This window comes from Spinacia oleracea, chromosome 2 (assembly GCF_020520425.1).
Source record: "Spinacia oleracea cultivar Varoflay chromosome 2, BTI_SOV_V1, whole genome shotgun sequence".
Taxonomy (NCBI): Eukaryota; Viridiplantae; Streptophyta; class Magnoliopsida; order Caryophyllales; family Amaranthaceae; genus Spinacia; species Spinacia oleracea.
Window position 1 is genome coordinate 89,157,330 of NC_079488.1, and position 13,857 is coordinate 89,171,186.

General features: G+C 32.5%; 1 protein-coding gene and 5 non-coding genes across 6 annotated transcripts; all 6 read right to left on the bottom strand.

Annotated features, from left to right (window-relative positions):
* Positions 1–1,265: 1,265 nt before the first annotated feature.
* LOC110790237 (multicopper oxidase LPR1) lies at positions 1,266–11,853 on the bottom strand. The gene is made up of 7 exons (XM_056837256.1): positions 10,265–11,853; positions 9,484–9,632; positions 5,957–6,497; positions 4,876–5,211; positions 2,708–3,288; positions 2,135–2,235; positions 1,266–1,554 (listed from the first exon to the last, which is right to left on the bottom strand). The coding sequence occupies exons 1-6, from the start codon at positions 10,311–10,313 to the stop codon at positions 2,182–2,184; spliced, it is 1,710 nt and encodes a 569-aa protein (XP_056693234.1). The 5' UTR covers positions 10,314–11,853; the 3' UTR covers positions 1,266–1,554; positions 2,135–2,181.
* Positions 10,563–10,666, bottom strand: LOC130468388 (small nucleolar RNA snoR97). Its single transcript, XR_008928776.1, has one exon. It is a non-coding gene; the product is annotated as a small nucleolar RNA snoR97 (small nucleolar RNA).
* LOC130468349 (small nucleolar RNA Z278) lies at positions 10,760–10,874 on the bottom strand. The gene has a single exon (XR_008928739.1). It is a non-coding gene; the product is annotated as a small nucleolar RNA Z278 (small nucleolar RNA).
* On the bottom strand, positions 11,069–11,160 carry LOC130468346 (small nucleolar RNA Z223). The gene has a single exon (XR_008928736.1). It is a non-coding gene; the product is annotated as a small nucleolar RNA Z223 (small nucleolar RNA).
* On the bottom strand, positions 11,199–11,285 carry LOC130468396 (small nucleolar RNA U36a). The gene has a single exon (XR_008928785.1). It is a non-coding gene; the product is annotated as a small nucleolar RNA U36a (small nucleolar RNA).
* Positions 11,494–11,638, bottom strand: LOC130468403 (small nucleolar RNA snoR134). Its single transcript, XR_008928792.1, has one exon. It is a non-coding gene; the product is annotated as a small nucleolar RNA snoR134 (small nucleolar RNA).
* Positions 11,854–13,857: the final 2,004 nt, after the last annotated feature.

A 13,857-nucleotide genomic window follows, 5' to 3' on the forward strand; every position in this document is an offset into this window, starting at 1 on the left:
CATGTAAGCAAGGATCGAACACCAGACCTCTTTGTTAAAAGTTCAACGTCCAACCATCTTAACCAACCACAACTTGTGTTATATATTCTATATAAACATTTATGATCATTTTACAATAAACAACAAATTGAATAGAAGTGAATGCAAAAAAAGGGAATGATTATTCAATTTAAAAATGTACAATTGTTACTTTTCAATTTATAAATGTACAATTATTACTTTTCTAGATTAAGCCTAAAAAAATAAACTCAGGGTAATAGAACGTGATAACGAGTAAGTGGTTGAATAATTATAGAACAATATTACATGCATTCGGGGTAATAGAGCGTGGAGTTTCAGCTTGGGAAGGTTATTAATCGGCAGCTAATCTTGTGTCTAACCCCATAATTCTATGACGACCCATCATATACATGGACACATATTTACAACAAATAAATCCGAATAAAAGTCAAAACCCGGGGCAACGCCCGGGCCACACACTAGTTTAACAATTAATTAATGTGTATTGAGTTTCCTCTTTTTTTATTTAAACAAAGCAAATTACATTTATTTATAACGTTTCCACTTTTATTAAAAATATGACGTTGAAAAAATGGAAAATATTTAATGTCATAATGGAAAAGTGTGAGAGATTTAAATCCATTTTAATTTTGGATATTAAGTTATTAACCTCTCCTAATAGATTCCATTCATTTATTGAAAATATAAGTGTATTTAATGCTTATTTGCAACCTTAAGGGTTGTAATTATCATTTGCTTATATCTTAATAGAAAATACGTGTAACGGGAGATAGCGGTTTAATTTTTTTTAATTGAATATGAGAGGATATAGGGCCATAACTTTTGGTATTGACCATTAGGAACAAAGAGGTAATTAACTATTAATGGGTCCATATAATAAAAGAAGTATGCCAATTAAATTGAGACAGAGAAAACTTTTCGAATTGAGACGATTAATAAAATTCAGATGAAAAGTTTTCGAATTAAGACGATTAATTGGAATGAGGGAGTACAAAAAGTGTTTTCGATACTAATTAAAATTTAGCCATTTTTTTTAGGTACGGAAAGCTATATTGGGAAGAAAAAAAACATGAGTTAAATTAAACGGATCGTGGATACAATTATGATTTAAAGGTAATTTAAGGGCATTTTTTTGATTGAGTTTGAACTCAAACTTGAAATGCAAACGAGCATGTTTGTGAACAAACCAAACTCTTTATAAACCACGTTGGAATAAGAATTTATAAAACTCGTTCAAGCCCAAGTTAGGTTGAATATTAATAACTTTTATCAAGATTAGGTAGAACAGAACAAAACCCAAGTCCATCAAACTCGTTTGTAGGCCCTCGGACACATGTAAATTTGGTGGAGTACATTTATTTTCGGAATACATGTTCTTAGGCGAGATGATGAATCGAGAAATTACAGTATTTTGAGGTGTGGCGCGCGTTTGTCTGCGGTACAAATCTACAAATTTTTGACTTAATGAGAGAACTGAAAAGGCATATATAGTTGACTTAGTGGGGCATTATGATTTATGACCAACTGAATTTCCTGCAAATCCCAGAAATTAAGGTTCAGCATACATTGTAAATAAACAAACAACAAATTAAATAATGTTGAAAGTTTTGAAAAACAATTTATTTTTGTTGCAAACTAAATTAGGTCCCGTGCATGCACGGTTATTTGAAAATTATTAATTGACTATCTTTTTTAACTGAAATATTTATCCCTTAAATCTATTGCGTAATTAATAAATCTCATAGTACTCATTTTATCATATAATATACAATTTCCGCTCTATTACGTAGTGTATATTTTATATGTTTAATATGATGATTTGACCGAATTAAATATTTGATATGCTTAATATGAACAAAATATTATTATTGATATGAAGATCTGACTAAATATTACCAATTTTTTTTAATAATGTCATATTTAATAATCCTATAATTTTTTCTATTTATTATTTATATAAAAGGAGAGAAAATAAAAATAGAATAAAGTAAATATTTTTTTAAGGAAAAAATTTTTGGCGGGAAAAAATCACACCAGGAATTGACACGTGTCATTCCTGGTGTCTCTTTTAGTATATAAGTAATAGATGAGCAATAAGGACTGAAAAACATACCTAGCTTGGTGATAACATGCATGAGATCTCAGGTCGTCCTCCAAATCCTAGTTTACCAACTTAAACGGCCGCATCATGACATTATCCTCATGATCCAGTATCTACAAGTGCGTATATCATTATCAACCACAAATTAAATTTATTCAACAAGTTAATAAGGTTATACTCCCTCCGTATTTATTTAAGAGATACACTTGGCCGGACACAGGTATTAAGAAGAAAAATTGAATGAAAAAAATTAATAAAGCAAGTGGGATTGGATAGATATTTTAATAATAAAACAAGTGGGGACCATGTTATTTTGGTGGGTGGGAAATAAGGTGGGTTTATGAAATTATTTGTTTAATAGGATGGTGGATCATAGGGTAAATTAGATGTATTATTTAATTAGATGGTAGGGTTGATAAGTTACTAAAAATGGCAAGTGTATCTCTTAAATAAATACGGCCAGAAAAGGCAAGTGTATCCCTTAAATAAATACGGAGGGAGTAATAGGAATTTCATAGATCGGTTTTTTTTTTTTTTGTATAAGAGATATGTAAGAGTAAGTGAGTAATTGTTGAGTATACTTACGTGGCAATGGTAGACATAACCAGGGTCCTTAGTAGCATCAAAAGGGTAGGAAGCGTTGGTATGAATGTAAGAGAATCTCACATATATCTTTGTTGCATAACCTGGCCACATTTTGAACACATTCTTCCACCCTCTTTCATGCTTTGTTACATCTAATTTTTTACCCCGTGCATGTTTGTGTACATTACACCTCTCTGCGTTGTTTTTGTTGGCCATACAATCCTTAAACTTATCAAAATCCAGCAATTTTGTTTGCTCCAATACCTTAAACAATCCTAGATGTACATGAAGCGGGTGATTATCCTCTGTTAGATTAATCACATACCATATTTCACTGGACCCCACCTTAGCGAACTCTGTTACTGGAGCGTCGAATGATAGTCCGTTGATAAAAAGATGGGTGGGTTCGTCGGATGGACTTGTGTACTCGTACATGGAAATGTAACGAGTCCGTGAAGCAGTGGATAAGTTTGGTGATGGATATTTTATTAGCCATTTTGGTATATGGGCCGGATCATCCACACGTTGTTTCTTTATTATGAACTTCATCACCTTGCTGTTTGCATCATTTACCGGGTCCCCTGCGTTAAGGAAACACAATTCATGTTATCATGTAGCCCTTTTTTTATTACACACTAGTATTGCATGCACGCGATTCGTGCGGTATTTAAAAACTAAAAAATATTGTACTCCATTAGTGTTATATTACATTTAATCGCCTAAAAAAATGTTCATAAAGTTCATACTCCCTCCGTATTTATTTGAGAGATACATTTGGTCGGACACGAGTATTAAGAAAAACAATTGAATGAAATAAAGTAATAAAACAAGTGGGGTTGGGTAAATATTTTAATCACAAATTCTTATTTACAAGAGTTGTACAATAAATATTGTACACTAGAGTAAAAGTTAAATCAAAATGCTTAAAAGTCAAGCTTATATATGTAAAAGTTATCTATTTTCTAGTGATTTTTTTTTTCATTTTAATAAAACTTATTTCTTTAAAATCACTAATAATGTATAAAATTAATCATATAACCCTTTAAAATGTTTATCTATCAATTTTTTTTACTAATATAAAAGTTAATCAAAACTAAGTTAAAGTTACAAGAAAATAAGTAAAAGTTATATTGGTGTACAATAAATTTATTGTGCACCTTGTGCGCACAAGACCTTTTGTATTTTAATAGGTAAAACAAGTGGAGACCATGTCATTTTAGGGGATGGGGGTTGGGGGTTGGGTGTAAATAGATTATTTAGTTAGATGGTGGAATTGTCAAGTTACTAAAAATGTCAAGTGTTTCTCTTAAATAAATACGGCCGGAAAAGACAAGTGTATCCCTTAAATAAATACAGAGGGAGTATATAACAAACTTTGACATGTTTCTATTAAAAATCTCTATTACATACGGGAAAATTGGAGATTTATTGTAGTCAAATCAGGTTTATAAGTGACAAAAACTGAAAATTATATAGGGTATTTTAGTCTTTTAAGTTGGGACACCAAAAGCGTGATTACGATATTAACCCTCCTCTATTCCCTTAGATTACGGAGTATTTTTCAACCTAACCCTTAGTGTTATTCAATTCAACTATTGAAGCTAAATAGTCAGTAATGCTTTTCCAGCAATAACCTAGCTTCCCAAATGGTCCCATGCATTAAGCCATTTCTTATTGACCCGGACACTACATCTTGTTTGTTGCGTGCATGCCACTTGGCAATACACTATGTTTAACCAACCACATAATTATCCATTTTCCTTTGCTTTTGTGTGTACGTTCAAACCAGGCATTATAGTAGGATGTAATCAATCATGCAAAAGTTTTCAAGCTAACTAGCCAGGCCACCACGCCCCTTTAGTATATTTTAGGAAAACTGGAAAATAGAATGTGTGACACAGTAGTTAATTAAGCACTTGGTTATCTTAGCTTCTTATCAAAAACAAATTAAATGTTAGGTAAATTATGATTAATTAGCTAGCAAAACAAATTAGTCCACTAAGCAACTAATTTAGTTTCCCATTAAGTTATAATTCTGTCCTATGGATACCACATGAAACAGGCAAAAGTAGAACATGGCAATGTCCACTTTGTAGAACATTAGATTAATCAATGAAGAATTAAGATGGTGGAAAACAAGAAAGAAAAGCATGAAACATGATTATTACCTGATGGAAAAGGATAAACAGCATCATTAGCAAGCACAGCAGAGTTGGATTTAGATTTCGAAAAGTCGATAATCACGTCCGATATCTCAGAGGGAGCCACCAATGTGGACTTACTCAATGTGGGTCGATCCAGATAAGCTGAATCGGATCCTATATGAATGAATGAAAGCCCATTGCTTAGGTAGAATCTGAAAAATCGAGCGTTACTAGTGTTAATAATTCGAAACCGGTATTTCCGACGTTGAACCACCATGTATGGCCATGCCTTCCCGTTTACTACTATCACATTCCCGAAATATTCTGGTTGCCATTCCGGGTGTATGTTTGGGTTGTTTCCTGAATACAAAATAAATTATTCAACCTTGCGTTACAATTAAGGTATCTTAATCACAAATCTCACTTTTTATTGGTATTCATGCAAATGTAAGGTCCATCAATTTTCTGTTAGAACTTAATAATAGTATAATAAAATTAGCGTCATGCTTTACATATCATATGCTAAAGGTGACAAAGAGGAATTTGATATTTACGTAGTAAAATCACTGAAAAGGAGGAAATAATATTTGAATGATCTTGCCTTAAAACGTTCTTTGTATTCACAATAATTGTAGAGAACAAGTTAGGGGAAATACTGAAATCTCTTGGTTAGGAAAGCTACCAAATTCGAATTGATCGTTATCTAATAAAAACCAATTGTGCATGATATGCATGTATAAAATTAGTAAAATCATCTCTTGGATTTCTCTTCGCTCGTACAAAAGCATACCTTCAGAAAATGTTGACAAAATGTAAAGAGAGAAAAAATATTAATTTGCTTAGGCGAGTGAGTAGGCCTACTATTGAAAAAATGAGATAAAAACTGTCATTTGGAACTGATAAATATGGGACATTTAATATTTGATCGTGACAATTAAGGGCGCGGTGTTTTATTCACCTGATTTTCATTTATTTTTCTGAAATTATCTTTACCGAACTTTACTGAACTGATCTAAATTTATTTTAGTTATAAATTATACTTAATCAACCCTTTAAAAAAAAAATAGATATATATATATAATAGTGATGAATTAATTGTACTTACCAGTGCTATTCATGAAAAGAGATCCATTCCTATAGAAATCCCTATCACAAACAACCATAACCTTATCAAAACTGTCACCGGAAGGCAATTTAAGAGCATCCTCAACTTGTGGTTGTCGAATAATATAAGAACCAATCAATCCAGCCAAAAGATTAGCCCTAGTCAACCCCATTGCATGATCATGGTACCACATGTTTCCTGGTTGTTGTTGATTATGATAATGGTATGTTTTCTTACTCCAACGAGCTCCTCTATCTTTAAAACCATTAGTAAACCAAGCATGTCCATGACCATCACTTTCAGGCTCGTCTATCCCACCGTGAAGGTGCACCACCGTGGGGACCCCGTCTTGACCCCGTGGGATCGCCGTAGGTATGGTTGGGTCCCACGGAAGGATGTGCTTCTTAGGAAGATTATTTTCCCATCTTATGTAGGTGTCTACACCATTTAGTGCCTCAATTGTTGGCCCTGGAACTGTTGCCTTCTTCTTTGATGTACCATAGGCAAATACCGGTGTTGCTGGAAGGTCTCTATGAAATTTCTATAATCATGCAACAATATTGAAAATTAGGATTTCACAATACATCATACATCATACATCATACATGTAACATGTGTGCGTAATTTTCTACTTGCATGTGTAACAATTTCACATTGTGCTTAATTTTTTCTATGCATAAGTCACAATAAACTTTGATTAATAGCGGACTAATATTTATGGTTCCGCCGTCCGGGTCAATTATTAATTATTTTTACATGAATATTACCATTTTTAAATTTTAGACTGTCCCATATACTTTTACCTCCGTCTTAATTTAGGATATGTTTGGTTTGATGATATAAGTCACAATTGTGACAATAAAATATTGTCTCTGAATGATGTGTCACTCATTATTACTTATTAGTGCCACATAAGAATTTGAGTCATCAATTTTTTTTTTTTTGACATGAGAATCAAATTATTTTTACTAACAAACTAATATTTTACCATGACAAATATATTATAGGAATATGAATAATATAGGAAATCAAAATAAAGGAAATAAATTTAAAATAATGTCATGATAAATATATGTTTCCTTTTATCTTGGATATCAATAGTAATTAAAAAATAAATTAATCTAATAGTATAACTATTATAATAATAAAAAAGAGGCAATAATGATTTATAACTACTCCGTATTGTTTATTATGAATGAGTTGAGTGAGTGTGCATGTTTTTTTTAAAATAATAATATGTGAGTGTTTATTTTTTAAATAGTTCCTTAATTTACAAGTTATTCAAAAAATTTATAGAATAAAATAAATAATATAGTGAATAAAAAGATTCTAATGATATTGTATTTATGATAAAAAAATCTTTAGTTTTCAATTTTGATAATTTTCAGAGTGAGTGTGCGTGCTTTTTTTTTATTAAGGAGGCATATTTACTAAGCTATTAGAGCGCCACGTAGAAAATCTAATAGTTTCGGCCAATGAAAAAAAATCGAATGTCACGTAGATATTTTAATTAATTAATTACTAATATATTCAACTCCATCCAAAATCAAACACTCTAATAATTAAAAAGAAAATCTAAATTAAAATTCATCCAAAATCAGACACTAATCTAAAAAATATTCAATCCAAAAGCAAACAATAATCAAATATTAAAGCGCCACGTAGGAAATCTAAATGGTTCCGGACAATAAAAAATAAGATTTCGACATTATTTTTGAATTAAAAAACTTGAATGCCACGTAGATAAATAATTAGGTGTCACGTATATTTTCTTTTAAAAATAATCTAATATATATATATTTGCCGAATTACTAGAGCGCCACATAGGATATCTTATTGTTTCGGCCAATGATAAACAAGATTTCTAATTTATTTTTGAAATAAAAAATCGAGTGCCACGTAGATAATTAATTAGGTGCCACATAGATATTTTAATTAATTAATGATTAATATTGTGCACATACAATTTCATCCAAAATCAAACACTCTAATAATTAAAAAAATAAATTAAAATGAAATTCAATCCAAATCAAAAACTAATATAACCTAATATATAAATATAGCATATGAGTTTTATTTTAAACTAACAATCTAATAGAATCAGTGCATCGCACGCGCTAAAATCTAGTTACTAATATTACGCATATACAACTTCATCCAAAACCAAACATTTTAATAGTTAAAAAATAAATCTAAACCAAAATTCAATCCAAAATAAAAAAAAACCTAATCTAATCTAATATATAAAATATAGCAGTTGCTATATATAGGATTTTTTATTTTAACTTAACAATTTAATATAATTTGTGCATTACACAAGCTAAAATCTAGTAATAATATATGATTGTTTTTTTTAATTCCTTAATTTACAAGTTATTCAAAATTTTAAAGAATAAAATAAAAATAATATTTTGCTAAATAAGGATATAAATATTGCCTACCCATTTTTTTTATATATATAATTATAATGATATTGTTTTTATGTTAAAAAATCTTTAGTTTGCAATTGTAATATGTGATACATCACACAACTAATTTGTCGCAAGTTGCGAACTTTATCATTTTGTAAAATGGTTTCCTTTTATTTGTAATGAAACATGATTGAAACACATCTAATCAAATACAGCACTTTATAAAGATATAATACTATTTATGATAAAGTAATTCGATCTCTTTTCCCACTGCACAAAATTTTCAAAGTTAAAGTCGTTAATAATTTTGTATAGTGAGCAACATGTTACGAATGTGAAACTTTGATCTTTGGCAGACAATGTGACACTGTCGTCTTCTGCATGGTCCACAAGGACTTTTTAGTTTTCACAAACTTGCCTTGTATTTTCAAAGATATTACTCCTATCATCAAGTCTAGCTTTAATTAGTGGGACACATTTTGTTTTATTGTTTGTAATCCGATCAACTATGATATCTACGATTCTACTACTACTTACTAACATGAGTAATATTTTTCATCCAATTAAAAGTATATGTCAATTTTGTACCAATTATATTTGGGAAGAACTCTTAACAAATATATAATCGATATGACCAAGAAATGAAACAATTAATTCCTCATAAACAAAATACTGTACACTTTATCATTTTAGCTAAAGGACATAATAAATTGATAAAATGAACAAAATCAATCACTGACTACTAGAGTTCAAATAACAAGGGAAAGCCCGTGAGCACTTAATTACATCCATGTTGATAATAACCATCAAATTATGAAATACGAAAATGATCATCACCCTATGAAATATATCTTAAAGCGCCAATCACTTTTTGACACCTGCTTACAATCATTCTTAGAATTTCTAAAACTGCACATTCTTTTCAATTTCGATTCCTTGTGCCTTAATTTTTTTGAAAATCATGAGTATAATTTATTCAACGAATTCTGATTCACTAGAAACAGGGGAGGCCGAAAGAACAGGAACAAATAAACAACTTAACATTTTAGTTTAATTAATATCCCAAAATTATAATTTTATTTAAAGAGAAAGAAGCAGAAGAGATGAAGAACTAACCCAATTCTTTTGGAACATGCCAATTTTCAAATAAGTCGGAACAGCTTTTCCACCAACAACTTTATACCCATATAATTTGGGTATATCAGGAAGTTCATCAACAAACATCTTCAGTTTGTTCCAACTTATTAAATTCTGGGAATTAACCCCTGTTCCAAATGTTCCCAAAATTAGCATCACAATCGCAACGTTAATCATTTTTTACTTCTAGAGAGAGAAAAATGTTTCACGGAAAATATGGTGATGAAATTTGAGTGATTTGGGAGAGAATTAGAATATAAAGGCAGTGAAGAGGAGAGAAATACACACAGTGACAGAGAATTAGGATCTTTTTATTTTAAAGAAAACGCCAATATTTTTGGTAAATAAAGCTGCTGTGGACACTCATACAGCCATGCATTATAATTCTTGTCTACTTTCTTTAGTCCGTCTGCCTACCTTTTTATACACTGATTTTTCTATCATTTTGTTGTTGAGTTATTATTTTTGCATCTTCATTATAAAAGTCAATTACTCAAAGAGTCAAAGGAGAAATCTTAGTTAACACGGTTATTACTTAGTTCTACAAGATACGCCCTTGAGCCTAACTAAGGGTCCTAAGGTCTAAAGATCCAAAGCTCAGCCTCAAGCCCATGAAATATAATATTGGTTCATCACCTAATGTCTACAAACGATTTTTTTTTTAAAAAAAAGAAAGATACAATAAAAGTTAGGATAGTTAATTTCCTAACTGACTATATCCTAACTTATCTAAAGATATAAAATAAGAAAATTTTATTACTCGTATTATTTTCCATGTTGACATATCCACCACTTTGAAGATCGATCATTTTGGAGATGCGTTTTCCGGCACCCTTGTAATGTGTCTGATCTCAACCTAGCGTACAAAGCGCCAGACTTAAAACTACTACACCAAGAGAGCATTTTAAGTATGTCCATTGAACAATTCTCATTGGAAATATTATTGGATGACAACTTGCAAGTATATTGTTTCGTACTATTCAATTATAACCGGCAAACCGGAAATTTTGGTAAAATAAAAGCCAAACATAACCCGATAGATAGATTTAATTAGGAAAAAATGTAGTGCCGTTATTTAACTCCAGTCCCGTAAGTCTAAGGAAGAAGCTGATGACAACACTCACTTTCTGAGTTTTTTCAGGCTCTTTACCCACATTTTAACAAGGTGTAAAGAGTATAGTTAAAACTCACCAAAATAACTAATTAAATTAGTTTAAATTACAAATACCAACCTAAACATTCTTAAGCATGGAAAACCTCAGTTAAATCCAGTAATATCGTATGAATGTAATTTCACCGAGAGGTTCCCCCTGTTAGACAGGGACTCAGATCCATTATATCTCATCTATTTGGATTATATCATCACTGGCCTAATTATAAAATACAAACTATATTACAAGGTTTCAGATTGTATATTAGATGATATCATATATAGATGTAGCGCTTTAAAAAGTCAGATCTACACCCTCAACCAAGTGAAATAACCATCATTAATCCTTCAATTAACTTAATCCACAAATAATTTAAATTTTTAAAAAATTAAATCAATAATAAATAATTTTTTATTTAGCTCAGGGTATTATACAGCTCTTTCGATCAAGAATTTTCTGAAGCAGAACTGGCATTAAGCTGATTAATCAATCCTCACTGCTAAAATTTGAAATTGAAAAACAAATTAAAAATAAGAACAAAAGCGGCTCATATCAAGAAATTCAACCATTTTAAATCCATACTTCATCGAGTGAATCTCAGAAGCGCGGATAAGTATCTAATCATCGCCAAAGATTTCCTCAATTTTCAAAAAATAATTTTAAAAAAAAATATAGCGGATTACTTTAGAGGCATAACAATGAAGAAAGTGTTAACCTCAACGTTAACACCGCAAAAATCTGTGTATGCCTTCATGACTAGACTTCAATTGAATCAAGAAATACAAATCAAGAAAGCCTAAAGGTGTTTGAGGCAAAAGAAATTAACAATTAAGGAAAGAGATGTGGCCGTTTCTTAGACACAGAAACGCCGTGGAGAGGCGGCGGAACTGCAACACGAACGGCGGTAAATATAGCACGAGCTTTGGGGCTTTAGCATCGTCAGATTGAAAATTTTCGGAGAAGCCCGGGGTAAGCAAGTGCGCGTGATTAAACTGCAGAAACTAAAAACTCCATTAAATTGGGGAAGAAAGAAACAGATATTTGAGAATGATATGGGAGGGAGAGATGGAGGCAGGGAGGAATGAGATGATTGGAAATGGTTTAAGGTTGAGATTTTATAGCGGAGAGAGAAAGAGGTGGAAGCAGGGCGGCTTAAACCCTAATTTTGACATCAGCTTCAATTGGCAGCGCCCAAAAGGCCGGGCCAGATTGAAAATCGTTAACCTAGTGCAAAAAATAGAGTAGAAGACCTTCACAAGTTTTTTACTCCGTATCTTTTCAAATTATTATTTTTTTACCTTTTTTTTAACAATAGCTAAACCTAAACGAGACAAGTGACTAAAAGAAAAACACGACATACCACATATTAGCAATTTCATGTGCACATATTAGCAATTTCATGTGCCCTATTCACTTGTTTCCGATCTACCTTGAGGATCACATAATCTTGCACTTAGAAGCCAAATCCTTTATGTCACGATTTGTCCACCAAATGGGAATATCATCAACCATCGATTTTGATAGGTTGTTGATCAACGTTGCAGGGTACGAAAGCAAGAGAACATCATCCCTTCCTTTCTTAATGCACCATTGCAGGGCATGGAGACATGCTTTAGCTTTCGCGTGTAGAGTCGAGCTTGCCAAACCATACGTTCCTCCTCCACCAGAATTACCACTATGGTTTATAGCCCAGCCTGTTCCATCACGTTTCGATCGCTTATCCCCAAGACCCGTCCACATGCAAAACAAAGTTAGGAAAAGAAAGTTGTTGTCCCAAGTGTACATAGTGGAACCCTGGGGGTTGCACTAGTTGTTCAACTTCAAGTGAATTGTTTGTCATCGGCTTATTAGGATTCTTAAAGATCCCTGAATCGATCATTCCCACTTCCATAAATCGAACCACCTTCCAGTGTGACATGAAGTATCACTAAAATTCCTCTCGTTCCTTGTCACCCATAGACTCCATAACATGGCCACAAAACAATCAATTCGTGGACTATTGTAACCATCATTGCTATAAAAGAGCAAGATATAGCTTTGAAACTATATATTCCGCAAACGGAGTGGTCTCATCATTCTCAGAGTAGATAGCTAGTGGGAAAAGAGCTCATGCTAGCTTTGCTAAGCTGCAAAACCTAAAGAGATGTTGCACAACTTCACCCACATTTCCATAATAATCGCATTCAGTAGAGAGGTTTATCCCTCTATTAGCTAGGTTATTTTGCACTGCCACTGCATTATGGTACAATTTCCATAAGAAAATCTTCCATTTTGACATGACATGGAGCTTCCAAATTAGCTTCAAATTTTTTGTTCCCTCACCTTGACTCTCGCCCTCCAGACTTGCTAAGAGGGCATAACCCAACTTCCCCCAAGGATGGTATTTCTAGTAAAGACGATCCCTTGCATGCCCCTTTGAAAGTTCCATGGCTAAATGGATGTAGCATCTTCCCATTCAAATCGCTCTCGAATTAAAATCGAGTTCCACCCATTGGTATTAGTAATGAAGTCACTAACCATCCATTTTCTTGTTGGCCCCAATTGTTGATTCGAATCTACGTGTGGCACTACACCATTCACCCATGGCATGTTAACAACACGGACACTCTTACCATCTCCAATTTTCCAAGTAAGCCCTAATTCAAACCTCTTTACCGCTTGTAAGAGACCTCTTCTCCCCCACGAGCTTCCATCTGACCCTTATTACTACAGAAAACAAAACACCCATACACGTTTGTTATTGTTCTTGCAATCAGGAGTTGGGGATTGTTATGGATCCTCATAATTTTTTAAAACAACATAGCATCATTAAGAAGTCTAGTAGAACGCAAACCTAGACCCCCAAAACCTTTGGGGAGTTGAATGGTATCTCTTCTAACCCAATGGAGGCCCTTATCACCATTTGCAGCCCACCAAAACCTCATGACCAAGGCATCAATCTTGTTTGCTATCGAGACCGGCAGCTTGATGCTTCTCATTATGTGGGAGGATAAACTCATTAGGATTGATTGTATGAGTATCAACTTAGTTGGTTGAGAAATGTGGAGGTTAGACCAAGACCTTATTATGTTGTCCACCGAATGAATAATAGGTTAAAAAGCGCTTGATTTCCTCCCCCTAAGATCAATCGGGACCCCCAAATGAGTCCCCATATTTTCAACTTGTGGCATAGCTAGTATCGCTTTGAGCTAGCCGGCATCGA

Bases quoted from the DNA above. Each gene is read 5' to 3' on its own strand.
- LOC110790237 (XM_056837256.1), bottom strand. From the start codon at position 10,313: ATGATCGATCTTCAAAGTGGTGGATATGTCAACATGGAAAATAATACG. The intron at 6,498-9,483 runs GTTAGTTCTTCA...GCATGATTATAG, and splicing joins GCATGTTCCAAAAGAATTGG to AAATTTCATAGAGACCTTCC. The intron at 2,236-2,707 runs GTAAGTATACTC...ACGCACTTGTAG, and splicing joins GTTATGTCTACCATTGCCAC to ATACTGGATCATGAGGATAA.